Source organism: Panicum virgatum, chromosome 4N (assembly GCF_016808335.1).
Source record: "Panicum virgatum strain AP13 chromosome 4N, P.virgatum_v5, whole genome shotgun sequence".
NCBI lineage: Eukaryota > Viridiplantae > Streptophyta > Magnoliopsida > Poales > Poaceae > Panicum > Panicum virgatum.
The window spans coordinates 12,268,832-12,282,158 of record NC_053148.1 but is presented as its reverse complement, the minus strand read 5'-3'; the positions used below and the strand labels follow the sequence as shown (position 1 = coordinate 12,282,158).

The 13,327-nt window shown below is 46.3% G+C and overlaps 1 protein-coding gene across 1 annotated transcript; it reads right to left on the bottom strand.

Moving 5' to 3' along the window:
- Positions 1 to 11,341: 11,341 nt before the first annotated feature.
- LOC120670710 (FCS-Like Zinc finger 16-like) lies at positions 11,342 to 13,327 on the bottom strand. The gene is made up of 2 exons (XM_039950858.1): positions 12,761 to 13,327; positions 11,342 to 11,840 (listed from the first exon to the last, which is right to left on the bottom strand). The coding sequence occupies exons 1-2, from the start codon at positions 13,096 to 13,098 to the stop codon at positions 11,690 to 11,692; spliced, it is 489 nt and encodes a 162-aa protein (XP_039806792.1). The 5' UTR covers positions 13,099 to 13,327; the 3' UTR covers positions 11,342 to 11,689.

Genomic DNA, 13,327 nt, shown 5'->3' with positions numbered 1-13,327 from the left:
GTTTCTGTCACATCGATTTGGTTATCAAATCGAATGTACAGATGTCAATTTAATCTAAAACTAATTGCATAAGTTGCAATTAAGTGTCTAGACGAATCTATTAAGTATAATTAATTAACACTTAGAGGATAGTTACTGTAGCAATCAGTGGTCAAATTGTGGACTAATTAGTCTTAATAGATTCGTCTCGTATGATAACGACTTATGAAATTAGTTTTGTAATAAGCATATACTTAATATTCTTAACTGGTGTTTAAACATGCGATGTGACAGAACTTATGCTGTTGAAACCAAACAGAGCCTAAAGAACTCAGGAATTGTTCACATTCAATTTAATCACGCACACACACACTGGGTCACATTTGACAACATAGTTGATATACCTTGCAATATATGAGTCATAGAGCTCAGTCAAGCTACAAACATGAAATGGAAATAATCCATGCAATACTTAACTTTAATACAAGCACGTAGAAGATAAGAGCGTATGATTTTTTTTCTAAATCTTTAGCCATTTTGTTCCAAGCCTAACCTGTATATACAACAAAATGAAATATAGATGTATTTCAATAATGTTCAAACTCCACCATTGCGCCAAAGAGTGTTATTTGAATAGGCTGATTTTTATGGTAGTTCGACGGATCTTTGGAAAGGTATCGAACCTTTCACTAGAAAAGTTCCTTGCCCCAATTAGCAGTAACTTTGATGCCACCCTCCAAGCATGCTTTGTAAAAAGGTTTATGTGAATATGTCCATGCAAGGTAGACCATGCATCATCTTTGTTCATCGGTTAAATCCTGTTTTTTTTTCATCAACACAAATCTACCGTGCACTTGAAGCCATCTCCTAAGATAATTAATAGTTGGGATTTGATCCATAACTGGAGCGAGCTGTCTACATGTGCGCTCCTTTTGTAGACTTGAAACTTTGCGTTTGTGGACGATTAATGGCAACATTTAGCAGAAATATAAATATTTTTTTAGAGAAAAGCAGAAATATAGATATATGTGTTACTTATGATTTTAGCAACTCTTGTCAAGTATCACAACCCTTCTAAATGCCAATGTGGACACATATGTGAATTCCTAAAAAATAAAATGCACAAAAGTTGCCAATATCTAATGTCCAGTTAGTAGCTTACAAGTTCATGTGGCTTTAAATTTCAATTTCATACAATATGTTCTCTTCATGCCAATCATTATAAAACCTATAAAAAAATTTCTATCTGTTGTCATCGAAAACCATGAGTACATCCACTGGCCACCCGCGGCAAAGCCGCGGGGTTTTCTAGTTCAGATGGAAACATAGAAATGTGGCAACTGAATATAGTAGCAACAAAGATTCCATACATATTGTAAGTTGACAATAAGACGTAGCTATTCAGAGATTAGGAATCCAGTACAACATTGCTTTTAACAACAGGCAAACACATAGCAATTGTCTCATGCAAATATATATCTTAACAGCAGCGGCAGTACTATTGATTGAATGACAGGTGCAGCTGATAGGTTGTGTCAAACCATATATTACGGTCTTGTTTAGTTCCCTTCAAAATTTCAAAACTTTACATGATTCCACATCACATCGAATCTTTGAATGCATGCATGAAGTATTAAATATAGCTAAACAAAATAACTAATTACATAGTCTGTCTATAATTTGCGAGACGGATCTGTTGAGCCTAGTTAACTCATGGTGGGACAATAATTACCAAATACAGATGAAAGTACTACAGTGCTTTACAGATTCACTTTTATGCATCTAAACAAGGCCAACAATTGAGGATTAGCATTAGTAGCTACCAAACATTTTAGTAGGTAACTCAGAATGCTAATCCAAATAAAAGCGAGTACTAATATATTAAAGAGGAAGTAGGAAATAACACAATTTGCAACCATAAAAGTATCCAAAAGAGAGATGATTGATGCTAAGCATGACTGTAACTATGAAAACACAAAATGAGCTGATTTGCGTCTTCTTTGTAAGCATCGGCGCTGGAACAGTGAAGCGGCACCGCGCATCGTGCATTTGGCTCCAACAGAATGGTACACTGCGATGAGGGAGGCTGCAGGCGAATCTAGGGAGATGGCTCAATTGTGTATGGGGCGGAGCGGTCCATGACCCTATCGGCCTATCCACCGTCCTCATTTTCCCCCCAACTATACATCTTTTGTATGATTGTACCACCATCCTTTATCCCAACCGGTTGGGGTTACATTCATCGGAGGTCCACCATCCAGTGAGCTGAGGAAACGATGGCTCGGCGCGAGGGAATAGCAGCGACGATCTCCCTCCATAAATCCAGCGCAGTATATCTATTCCTTGCCATAGCAATAACAGTGCGTGGGGCAACAATATCACAGGGCCCACCAACCAGTAGCACCTTGCAGCCTCCACCGTGTCCATGAGGCCGAGTTGGCGCAGCAGCAGGTTTGGAGGAGCGCTAGCCTAGCGCCTATGAGCCTGTTCGGCTGATCGGTTCTCGGCTTGTCTCGGCTTGTTTCGGCTTATTTCCTCTCACATAATACGATTCATTCTACCAGCCGAATACTATTCATCAGATCAGCCGAACAGCCTCTATCCCTCTCCGTGCTGGGAGAGCGGACTCTGGGCTGAGCGGAACAGGAGAGTAAGACCTGACTGGAAGAGCGAACTCTAGGCTAGCGCTAGGCTAGGCAAGCAGTGGAATAGGAGAGCGGCATGGCTGACTGGGAGAGCGAATCTTAGGCTGAGTAGCGAGGCAGCATTTTCGACATGCCGGATCGTGACCTGCTCCTCGGCTCGGAGTGCCTGGGGCCGAGCAGCAGAGGCCGTACCCGTGAATCGCTCCCGAGCGAGAGAAGTACCGTGAATTGCTCCCGAGCAAGGAGAAGGAACCTCTCTTTAAGAAACCCGATGTTGTCTACGGATCCCCCTAAACCCCATGCAGTCTATGGATCCGTTTAAGTTCTCCCTTCAATTTCTAGCCATGAATGAATAGGAGCAAGAAGAATAGAAAGAAGATCACATGGAGGAAGATAACCCTCCCTTCGCTACTCCTCCCATGAAACTTACGGCCAACATGGATAAGCAATAGCCTAGTTGGTTTCAATACCAAACTCCAGAACTAGAGTGCCGGGTTCGAATCCCGGATGGTGCATCTCGCTCACCGGCCAGGCGTATCGTGGAGAGAACTTGGCTCCCTTCTTAAGGTTCCAAAATGAACCTGGAGGCTAACCCAGCCTCTGGTCTAAAAAAAGCAAGTCTATGATGTTATTAATCACATGAATATGATGTATAGAAAAAAATATATGTAGAGAGAGAGGGGGGGAGGGAGAGCGCAACACAAGATCAAAACATGTGTGAAGGATTATTTAGAAAACGTAAAGGAAAAATCAAAATGAAAATAGGAAGGAAACATATCCTTTTGAGGAAAAAAGAGATAGAGACAAAGTAAGAAAATGGAAGATCGATATAAAACTTTTTGCATTATTTGTTTTTCGAGATATGTATATGCAAAGCTGGTGCCCTCGTGCCATCTCGGATCTTGGGTACATGCTGTCAGATGTGGGCATCAAATAATTTATTGTTTTGTCGCACTGTTAAACATATTATTCACAGCACACGATGAGCCCTATGAGGACCGTGAAATGTGGAGTAATTCCTCCGTTGTCACATCAAGACTAATGGCATAAATCGTTGAGAAATTGGAAGGTTTGTCTCTATCTGTTGGATTGCGAAATGCCTTTCTGAAGTTACTTGACAATATTTTCATATATCACTATCAGATGATAGTGATCCCACAATAATCCATCAGTTGACAAATCTCTTAAAATCAAATTTAACCCATGTATACCAACTGGCCTCCTGAAGTCCTGATGTCCATGAAATAATTTAGGTTATGTTTCAAACACGGGAACTTTTCAATGTCCCTGCAAAAAATAAGTTGTTCTTATGAAAGTCCTAGAATATTCATACACTTTTTATTACGAATGAACCTTGCAAAATCCCGCAGAAAATTTTGGTAGAGAACACCATTGGCCGTGGCTATTTCTACGAGAGATTACTTGTCAGAAAAGTGAATGATAACTTCAGATGCTCTCCCCCTTGAACTGTGAGAAAGGAGACAAGGATATTGCCTGCACTCTTTGAGTGCCCTTTTCTCTGGAAAACAAAAGAAAGCTATTGGTGGTTAGGGTTGAGCCAGGTATTAAAGATGCCAACCAACCATATTGGATATAGCCAAGTGGAGACGTCATATATATTGCACAAGATCCAGGGTGATGGGATCATATGAGAACTCTTAGTACTTAAGTGAAGTGTGTGTTATACATTTGTACAAGCATGTATGACTGGGTCAAAATTGAGTCATGTGTCGATCTTAACAAAAAGCTAACATGTATTTCGCAGGGTCATTTTCCCTCTCTTCTTCCTCCTTCACTTTCTCTTCCTCCTACTCCTCCTTTTCTTCCTCCTCCCTTTCATCCAGGGCTAAAAATTGCAGGGGGCTTAGAGGGGCTCCATGGACTTCATGAAGGTAGGGTCTCAGGCTCTCAGCCCCCCTACTGGATCCGTCCCTGGTTGTAGCAGCTAGTAGATATGAAAATTTTACACCTTAGACAAGCAAAGCAACCGGAAGCCTAGTCCATGGCAAAATCACAAGATATGCAACACTCAATTCTAGAATAGATGTTGTTTACAATGTTCAAAATAACCATAATCAGATAGTCTAAAAACTTATTAACCACTAATACACATAAAACTATACTACAAATCTAGAATGCACAATATATAGCATAAGTTTAAGGGGAAGATGAAGGGAGCGATGAGTGCTAATAGGAATCATGTCGACATGCCATCCTAGATATCTCTCCGTTTCAAATTATAAGTCATTCCAAAAATTTTAGAGAGTCGAAATTTTTCAAATTTGACCAAATTTATATAACAAGATAATAACATTTATGATACCATTTAAGTATCATTAGATTCTTTGTTAGCTATATTTTTATAGTATACCTATTTGATGTCGTAAATCTTTGTGTTTTTCTCTATAATTTTGGTCAAACTTTGAGATAGTTTGACTCTCCAAGATTCTTGAAATGACTTATAATTTGGAACGGAATGAGTATATAACAACAAGAAAACAAAAATACATACTTCACACAAGGAAGAAATGCAGCAAGAGCTGCGACAACTTGTTTCCACACCATTTGTCGCCACGCCATGGCACATCTGACTAGTAGCAATTTTGAAAACGGGATCCACTTCACGCATGGCTTCCCCATCCACGGCAGGGCGCGCCATAGCCCATAGGTGCGGAGCCCGGGGGACAAGGCTCGATCAGCTTCTGAATCATGAGGGGGCACGCACGGCACACGAAAGCCATGGAGCACCAAACACTCCACTGATCCCTCCACGAGCTGATGCTGGCGATCGATGATGGCGCCATGTAAAGCTACAATTAAGCTAATCGTATGATTCCCATCAAAGTGAGCGCCGGTAAGCAGTCGCACTAATCTAATCAGGTTTCGAACTGCGAGGTTCATTTGCCAGCAGTCTTTGTGGTGGTGTGTGACCGTTCAGGAGGATGATGCAATCAAGCACACGTTTCAAGCCCGGATTGGCCCCTCTCCCGAGTGAATTTGTCCTGGCAAGAGGGGAAAGCAAGCATCGCCAACAACGCCAGCAAAGTGCTCCAACTTGACAGGGTTGCATCGGCTTCCTGCTGCGCCCTCCTTTAGCTAGCTAGCTGCGAAACAGTAGGAGTACAGTAAGATTTTGAAAAAAGATGTCAAGAAAGGTGCACAAATCTAGTGTGCTATTCGTGTGCTAGAACTCTAGTGGGTTTCAGACTTTCAATCTATAGGACGGAGTAAATAAGGGATGAGTGCCATTTTGTATGTCCCCCTCATGAAAAAAGTTTTTAAAAAAATACTAAAGAGGTGCTGTTAAGAATCACTCGGCGAAAATTAGCATGGCATGCACAATGTTAAAGTGTTAGAGCTCACAGTTAATCAAACATACTTACACTTATTATTCGCCTAAAACAGCCTTTTAGCACATTGAAACACTACACGATGGCCAGCAATACCCATTTTATTTCGACCATATATCCCATTTAATTAATTAACCATTTAGCCCATATAATTGTAGCATCATTATTAGTATGCGGTTAGATAGAAGAGAAATATGTGATAATAAGTTTGTTGTAGATAGAAGCTAACCACAACCACTAGATCATAATTTCCTATAAACCATGGTATACCTTGATGAAAAGTAACGTTGGTTGAATTGTTCCTAGTGAAGAGAAGTGCCTAGCTATGTGGTATTACTACAACATGTTGCAAAATTAAACCAATAAATTTAAAGAAGCTCTAGTTGCATCTTAAAATGTGTTAATGGTACCTTATTGAAACGTTGTGTGGCATGTTTTAAGTTTAGAACGAATATGAGAATTAATGTTAGAAATGCAAGAAATAGCTGACTCTTCGTGATTAACATTTAATTGCAAAGAATGGCTCCATAATAATTTACCTCTATGGTCAGAAAGTTGGGATCCCTCAATATATAGGGGGCCTGAGTAGTAGTTGAGCCAGAACGTGTTGATGGACTCACAAACATGCTGCAATGCATAACCAGAGAGACTAGATGTATTCTTTTTACCCAATTGCAACGATAAAATAAGAAGCTAATTCTAGTGATTGCAAATTCCAAAGTTTAACAAAATGGGACACCAAGCAAGCAACAACTGACGTCTAATGCAGAGTTCACGATAGCTATGTTTCTTTGTGGGGACTTTAAAATCCAATAGCTAGAGCTATGTTTCACCACAATAATCATTCTCCATCATCTCTTCAATTTTTAACTGTCCAATTGCCCGTTCATTACCAACCCTATCTTTTAGGTGAGGTCACTCTGCATGATGTTGAACAACCGGGAGCCAGTAGAAGTGAAAAAAAAAACAACACTTAAAAGTTAAAATAACAAAGTTGTAGCCGTACGGGGGAGGAAGAAGGTCCTTGTCTCCCATCCGCAAACCAAAGCAACCATGAGTGTTTTCAAAGGTAAAATTCATGTGATCCTTGGTTGTTTAATAGCAGATGACATCTTAGAATGTTAAAAGTTAAATTTCAAAAACTTCACCTACTAACATAAGTAAAAACATTATAATTTTCACTTAAAAATGGTAATACATGTCTATCTAGCAAAATGCTTTTAACTTTAAAATTTATAGCCATATATACTTGGGGGAAATATCCATTGGAACTTGGAAGCCATTCGCCAATATTCCAAATAAACGCGTAAGGATGTAGATAGATAGAGAGAGAGAGAGAGAGAGAGAGAGAGAGAGAGAGAGAGAGAGAGAGAGAGAGATATGCTAGGATTCATGTCGACGTGCCGTCCTAGATAGCCGAGGAAAAACAAGCAGTACTATATGGAATCAACAATAATGACACACAAGTCGTGCACTAGCTCGTCGTGACGCCATTCGTCGCCTTGCCTCGTCACATAAGCGCTCGAGCCCAAATTACACCCACACAATCAATTTTAAAAGCTGTAGGGATCCTCCATGGCTTCCCCCATCCACGGCAAGGAGGCGCATGCGGAACTCTGGGCTGGGGGACAGCCTCCTCAGGACGAAAGCCACGGAGCACCACACACCCACGAGCTGCCGAGGACGATGATGCAAGGTAAAAGCTACGCAAAAGCTAATCCCATGATTCGTTCCCATCGAAAGCGAGCGCCGCTAGCTAGCTAAGCTAGCTAAGCCAGTTGCAGTAATCTAATCCCGGCTCCGAACCGCGAGATGGGTTACGTTGGTGACGACGCGACATCATCTGCTGGGTCTCTGTTGATGCACGAGATGGTACTGTCCATGTGGTGTGACCGGCCGATCGACCAAGCGAAGATGGCGCGAGAGGAGCACACGTTTCGAGCCCGGATTGGCGGCCGGCTCCGATCCCGCGGCGTGCGCGAGGAACCTTGTCCCGGCAACTGGGGAGGGGGGAGGAGCATGGATGCGCGAGGCAGCAAACGGCACCAGCTTGCAACTCCATTGGCGAGTTGTGAGAGAGCTTGCTGGAGCGGAGCATATGCATAGCCCGCAAATCTGGTGTTTTTCTTTTAATGTTCCTTTCAGAAACCAGATTCGGATTGGAGATCCTAAAGTACTGGGGTTAACTCTCGCTCAGTGCAGGGCCACCTTGATTGGAAGGGCCTTTACTTTTAGCATTAGCAGTCACTACTTGGCACCGAAATTTTCCCGAGCGTTCGCAATTTCTTATTCGCAATTTCTTATCTAGTGGCTAGTTTGGACATTTCCGAGAGGGCAAAAGAACCGGCAGCTAAGAATTCCTGGCCAGCATTTCTAAAAAGGAAAATGACTAAGCTATTTGATAAACTATAAGCACAAGTAAATTGGAGTCGTCTAATTTTTTTCAATACGAGGCTTATCTCATTCCCATTCCAACCGAAATGGAAATACCCGTGTGCATACAAGATAGAGCGAAGGGGTAGGGGGAGGTAGAGGGGGTATCTTCCAGCCTGATTCAGACTAGTCGAGATAAATGGTGCCCAGGTTACATCAGACAACCTCCCAAGCACTCCGAAACAGCAAGAAACAACTCTAAGGCCCACTTTGGCAGGGCTCTGGCTCCGGCTTCTTACACGGCTTTAGTCGGAGCCCTGCCAAACAGTAGAAATTGGAAGGGCTTCGGTGCAGGAGCCCCTGAAAATCCGGTGACTGGAGCCGTCGGAGGGAGCGGGAGCCAGGAAAATGTAGCTCCAAGCGGCTCCTCCGGCTCCTCCATGTCGACTGCCCCCATTACCCCTGAAGAGTGGCGCGAACGAAGCTTTCTTCGCCAGCTCCGCATCCTCACGGCATCTGGTCGCTCCTCCGCTTTCGACGTGCAGCGTGGTGGCGCGGGAGGCCGGGCGGCGGAGAGCCACGGCGGGAGCCCACGCAGAGGACGGCGGCGCTGCAGCAGGAGCAAGAGGAGGAGGGCGGAGCGGCTGGCGAAGGGACCCGCAGCGGAGCGGGAGAAGGGGGGCGGAGGTGCCGACGGAGCCGCGGCCAAGCAGGAGGAGGGCGCGGACCTCTCGGCGGTGCCGTGGTCGAGCGGGAGAAGGGGGCGGAGCTCCCAGCGGCGTCGCGGCCGAGCAGGAGGAGGGGGCGCGGACCTCCCGGCGGCGCCGCGGCCGAGCAGGAGGAGGGGGCGCGGAGCTACCGTCGGCAAGGGGCGGAGTGGGAGGAGGGAAGAGCGGGGGAGAAGGGGGTGGAGGTGCCGGCGTTGGGAGGCGGCCTGTTGAGCGTCGGGAGAGAAGATGAATCGAGAAAACAAATAGACAAGGGTAGTATGGTCATTTTACTTTTCATTTGTATATTAAACAACTAGAAGGAGCTGTTTTGTCAAACATTTTCTAAAACTGCTCCAGCTCCACGGAAAAAGCCGCTCCACCAGAGAAGCCAGAGCCGGAGCTGTTTTTGGAGGAGCCGGAGCTCTACCAAACAAACCCTAAAACGGCTCCCGAAAAAACTAGCTTGATGAAGTTCCATCTTCGCCCGCCAGCTTTCATTATTCTTCTTCATCCTCCTAAGCTTTCATTATTCTTCTTCATCCTCCTAAGCTTCCTCGTCTGGCAGGGGCAGCAACCTGGTGGTGAGCAGAGTCGGAGGTTGACTTGCCATCAATTGGAGTCATCTAATAGAAGGTCTCATACAATAACATAGCATTTTAAGCTTATTCAACAGACAACCTCTCCAGTAAGTTATCTTTTTTTATTCTCTCATAGTAGTACAATATCCCTTAATTTGTGTAAATTAAAAAAGAATACTATGAGTTGCATTACAATAATAACTCGTAAAATGGTGAGGAAACGTTCTCATAGTCCTTAATTTTAACTCATAAGGTGGTTGCCTCGCGAAACAACATGTCCCTTGTCGATCTCTCTTCTCCCTCTCTTCTCCATACAATCAAAAATCCCACGTACAACTATATAAAACAATCTATAAAACTGCTGACATTGCATTGTACTTGCCTTAAAAGAAGACTAATAACTGCGGCCGGCAATTCGCAAATTAAATAGTAAAAACACTCTTACAGCGAGTTTACGTTGAAGCTCCGGGATTCAGATGATGTTCGTCTCAAGTGACGAAAAAAAATCCGAGAGCGAGACCCCAAATTTCCTGGCGCGACTTCCATGTGCACCTCTCTCCCCCCGGTCGATTCGTCGCGAGCACAGCAGCTACCAGCCCGGTACGCCGGGGCCCTGCACCGCACGTACGAGCCCGTCAACTCTTTGCCTTTTATAGTAGCAAGCAGCCAAACAGCCTCCTCCTGTGGCCGGTCACTCTCTTCGCTCCGTCCGTCAGCTCAGGCAGCTCGCCTGCCCCGTCGTGACAGGCCCCATGTGATCCACTCCAGCTGCTCGGCCTCGCGCACCGGCCCCGCTCAGGCGCTCCTCCTCGCCAGTCGCCGCCACTCACTCCCCCATGCCACCAGACGAATCGCGCGCGCGCGCCGGACGCCCCGAGACGAGGATGCCATGCCAGCCACGGCACGGGGCAGCCGCCGCGCGTCCACCGCTCGCGTCGCCGAGGCGTGCGCGCCGGCCGGACGGGATTCGCTCGCCGCCGCGTTTCCTACTGGTTTCCTCCGCAAAAAAAAAAAGGGGCTGGTGGCCACTGGCCAACGGCGCGGCGGATTCGCGTGGGGTGGATGCTCCGAGGTGTCGGCCCCTCGGGCGCTCCTCCTCGCCACACCCCACACGGCCACACCCACGGGCACGCCTCCTGATTCCGTCCCCTTTCGCTTTCGGTTTTCCTTTTCGTTTTTACCCTCTCGACTTGGTTTTCCCGCAGTTTCTTCGGACTCGAACTATAGCTGAATCGGACGGAATTGTAAACACGATGTCCCTGTCAAAAACTGAGAAACCAAGGCAAGGCCCTGACTGCCCTGCACATCCGTCGCGATGAGATCTCAGGTGGATTCAGATCTTGAACAATTGAGGAACTTGCTGCCTTGACAGTTTTTTTTTTTTGAAACGGAAGCCTTGACAGTATTTTAAATCAAGTGTCCGTCCGAGTTAACCAAAACCGCAAAAATCTCGTCGTGAGCTGTAGGGCTCTTGTCAACTGCAAGCCACATTTAGAGAGCCGGAGCTGGCACGGCAAGCCCCTCAACAATGCAGGGGGGTTAGCATTAATGCAGCTGTCAGATTCCCTCATAGGTTGCTTCACGTCCAGATCTTGATCCAACAAGGAACTGCCACCAAATTTGGCAGTGCACACATGGACTAGCCTGGGTCAGTATCAAAAACAAGCACGGCCCACATGTCAATGTCAGCATCCTCCAACCAAAACTTGCATCAAACATCTTAAATTTTTTTTAAAAAGAAGCTAGCGGATTTGCCAATAATTTGGAGAACTTATGTTCTTCCTTCAGGAAAATTTAACAAAACAGGAGCAGATCCCAGTCCTAATCTGCACCAGGGTTCAACAGGCACATCCCCACAGGCCCAGATGCCTTGCAAACCTATTGCAGACATGCATGCCCAGTTCCAATCTCTTCCCTAGTTCCCTTCCCACCAATATACACACAGCAACTCCACAAATATAGGATATACATATGCTGATGCAGACTAATGCATTTGGGCCCTGTACAAGGGTTCCAAAATTTTTCTTAGCTTGATTTCCCCACCTCTGACCATGCTAAGCAGCTGCTATGGTGCTGCTTTTGCCGGACGGGTCTGAGCCGTCACCGCCTCCGCCGCCGGCCGGAGTGGAGCACTTCTTCTCCCTGAGCTCATCGAGGTTCATCTTATGCTGCCTACACTCCTGGCTGCAGAAGGCCACCTCACCCCTGAACAAAAATACAAAAAAAGTTTAAGGCCAAATGATGGTTAATTATACAAAACATTAGAATCTATGAGAGATGTTTTGCTAACTAAGTAGATCAGTTTAACACTCTTTTCTTTTTGCTAACAAAACAGAGGGGGGGGGGGCAGATCTTGAGTGCTGGACTAGTATTACGCTGGAGACCCATTCACATCCCATGAATCCATGATGTTGAGGTTGGTTACTGAACAATGCCACTTGCTCAGGAACTCAACCACTCAGAAAAGGGAAAAAAAGACTTGTTTTGTTCCTTGTCATGGAAAACGAATTCTCTTTCACCCACAAAGTGGAAAGCAGTGCGCAAGAGATATTAATGCAAAAGTGCATCTGTGATTTTCAGCAACCGAAAGGGCAGCTTGTTCTTATTTTCTCCTCAACTTGTTCATTTCAGTTTTCATCCTGTCCACTACGCCCCCGTTCAAACTGAGCGTGAGTGGAATCATCATGCATCACCCAAGCATCTGCAACAGCGCAGACAGAGAGAATCTAACGCGATAAACACGCAGAATATTCTCCAGCGTCAGCGCGCAACCAGATGAAATTTTTATCTCAATAATATTCCTGCGTGTTTCAGAGAAAAGAGGAGAAACACACGCCGTCTCTAAAACAAAAACGAAGCCAGATCGTCCAAAAATATCTGGTGATCAAGAAGCACCAAGATCAATCAGTTCCCATATGCCAAGATCGTGAGAAACTAGTTGCGCTGCAACAATCCTGGAGATGAAACAACAACGAGAAGCAGACTAGATGAATCTTCAGGGCGGCAGGGCGCAGAGCAGCTGACTGAGAGACTCGAATATTTTCAGACAGAGGCCTACGGGAATCTGAATCTCAATCCCAGGGAGAGACGAACAGAAGAAAAAGAAAACGCGAAGCCTTACGCACATGTAGATGAAGGTGTCGCGTCCGGGCCCGAGGCCGCGCTCGCAGAGCCCGCAGACCTTGAGGAACGCCGCCTCCGGCACGGTGAAGCAGTCCGCCGACGCCGAGTGCCGCTTCATCCCGGCGCCCCACACGGACGACCCCGCCCCGGCCGCGGACGCCTCACCCATCGCCGTCCGCGCGGGCGCGCGCCCGGCCACCATCTCCTGCGGCGGGGCCGCGAGGTCCGACAGGCTCGTGGTCCGCCGCATGGCGAACGGCGACGGCGACGGCGTGGAGCCGCCGCTGCTCCGGGACGCGGAGCCGCTGTTCCGGGGACGCTTCCTCGTGGCCGTGGACATGGTCACCTCGGACGGAACCCCCCCGGCGGTGGCTACGGCGGCGGCCGCGGCTTGCCCTCGTCGTCTTCTTGAGTTCTTGGGGAGCGTGAGGCCGAGGAGGAGTGAGGCGAGAGGCGAGTGGCGAGGCTACGGGGGAGGGTCGGGGCTCGGGGAGGTGGTTAAAAGAGGAGGGAGAGGGGAGGGGGAGAGGGAATCGGGGGATCCCCGCCGTCCATCGGAATCCAATCGA

Bases quoted from the DNA above. Each gene is read 5' to 3' on its own strand.
- LOC120670710 (XM_039950858.1), bottom strand. From the start codon at position 13,098: ATGTCCACGGCCACGAGGAAGCGTCCCCGGAACAGCGGCTCCGCGTCC. The intron at 11,841-12,760 runs GTGCGTAAGGCT...ATTTTTGTTCAG, and splicing joins CGCGACACCTTCATCTACAT to GGGTGAGGTGGCCTTCTGCA.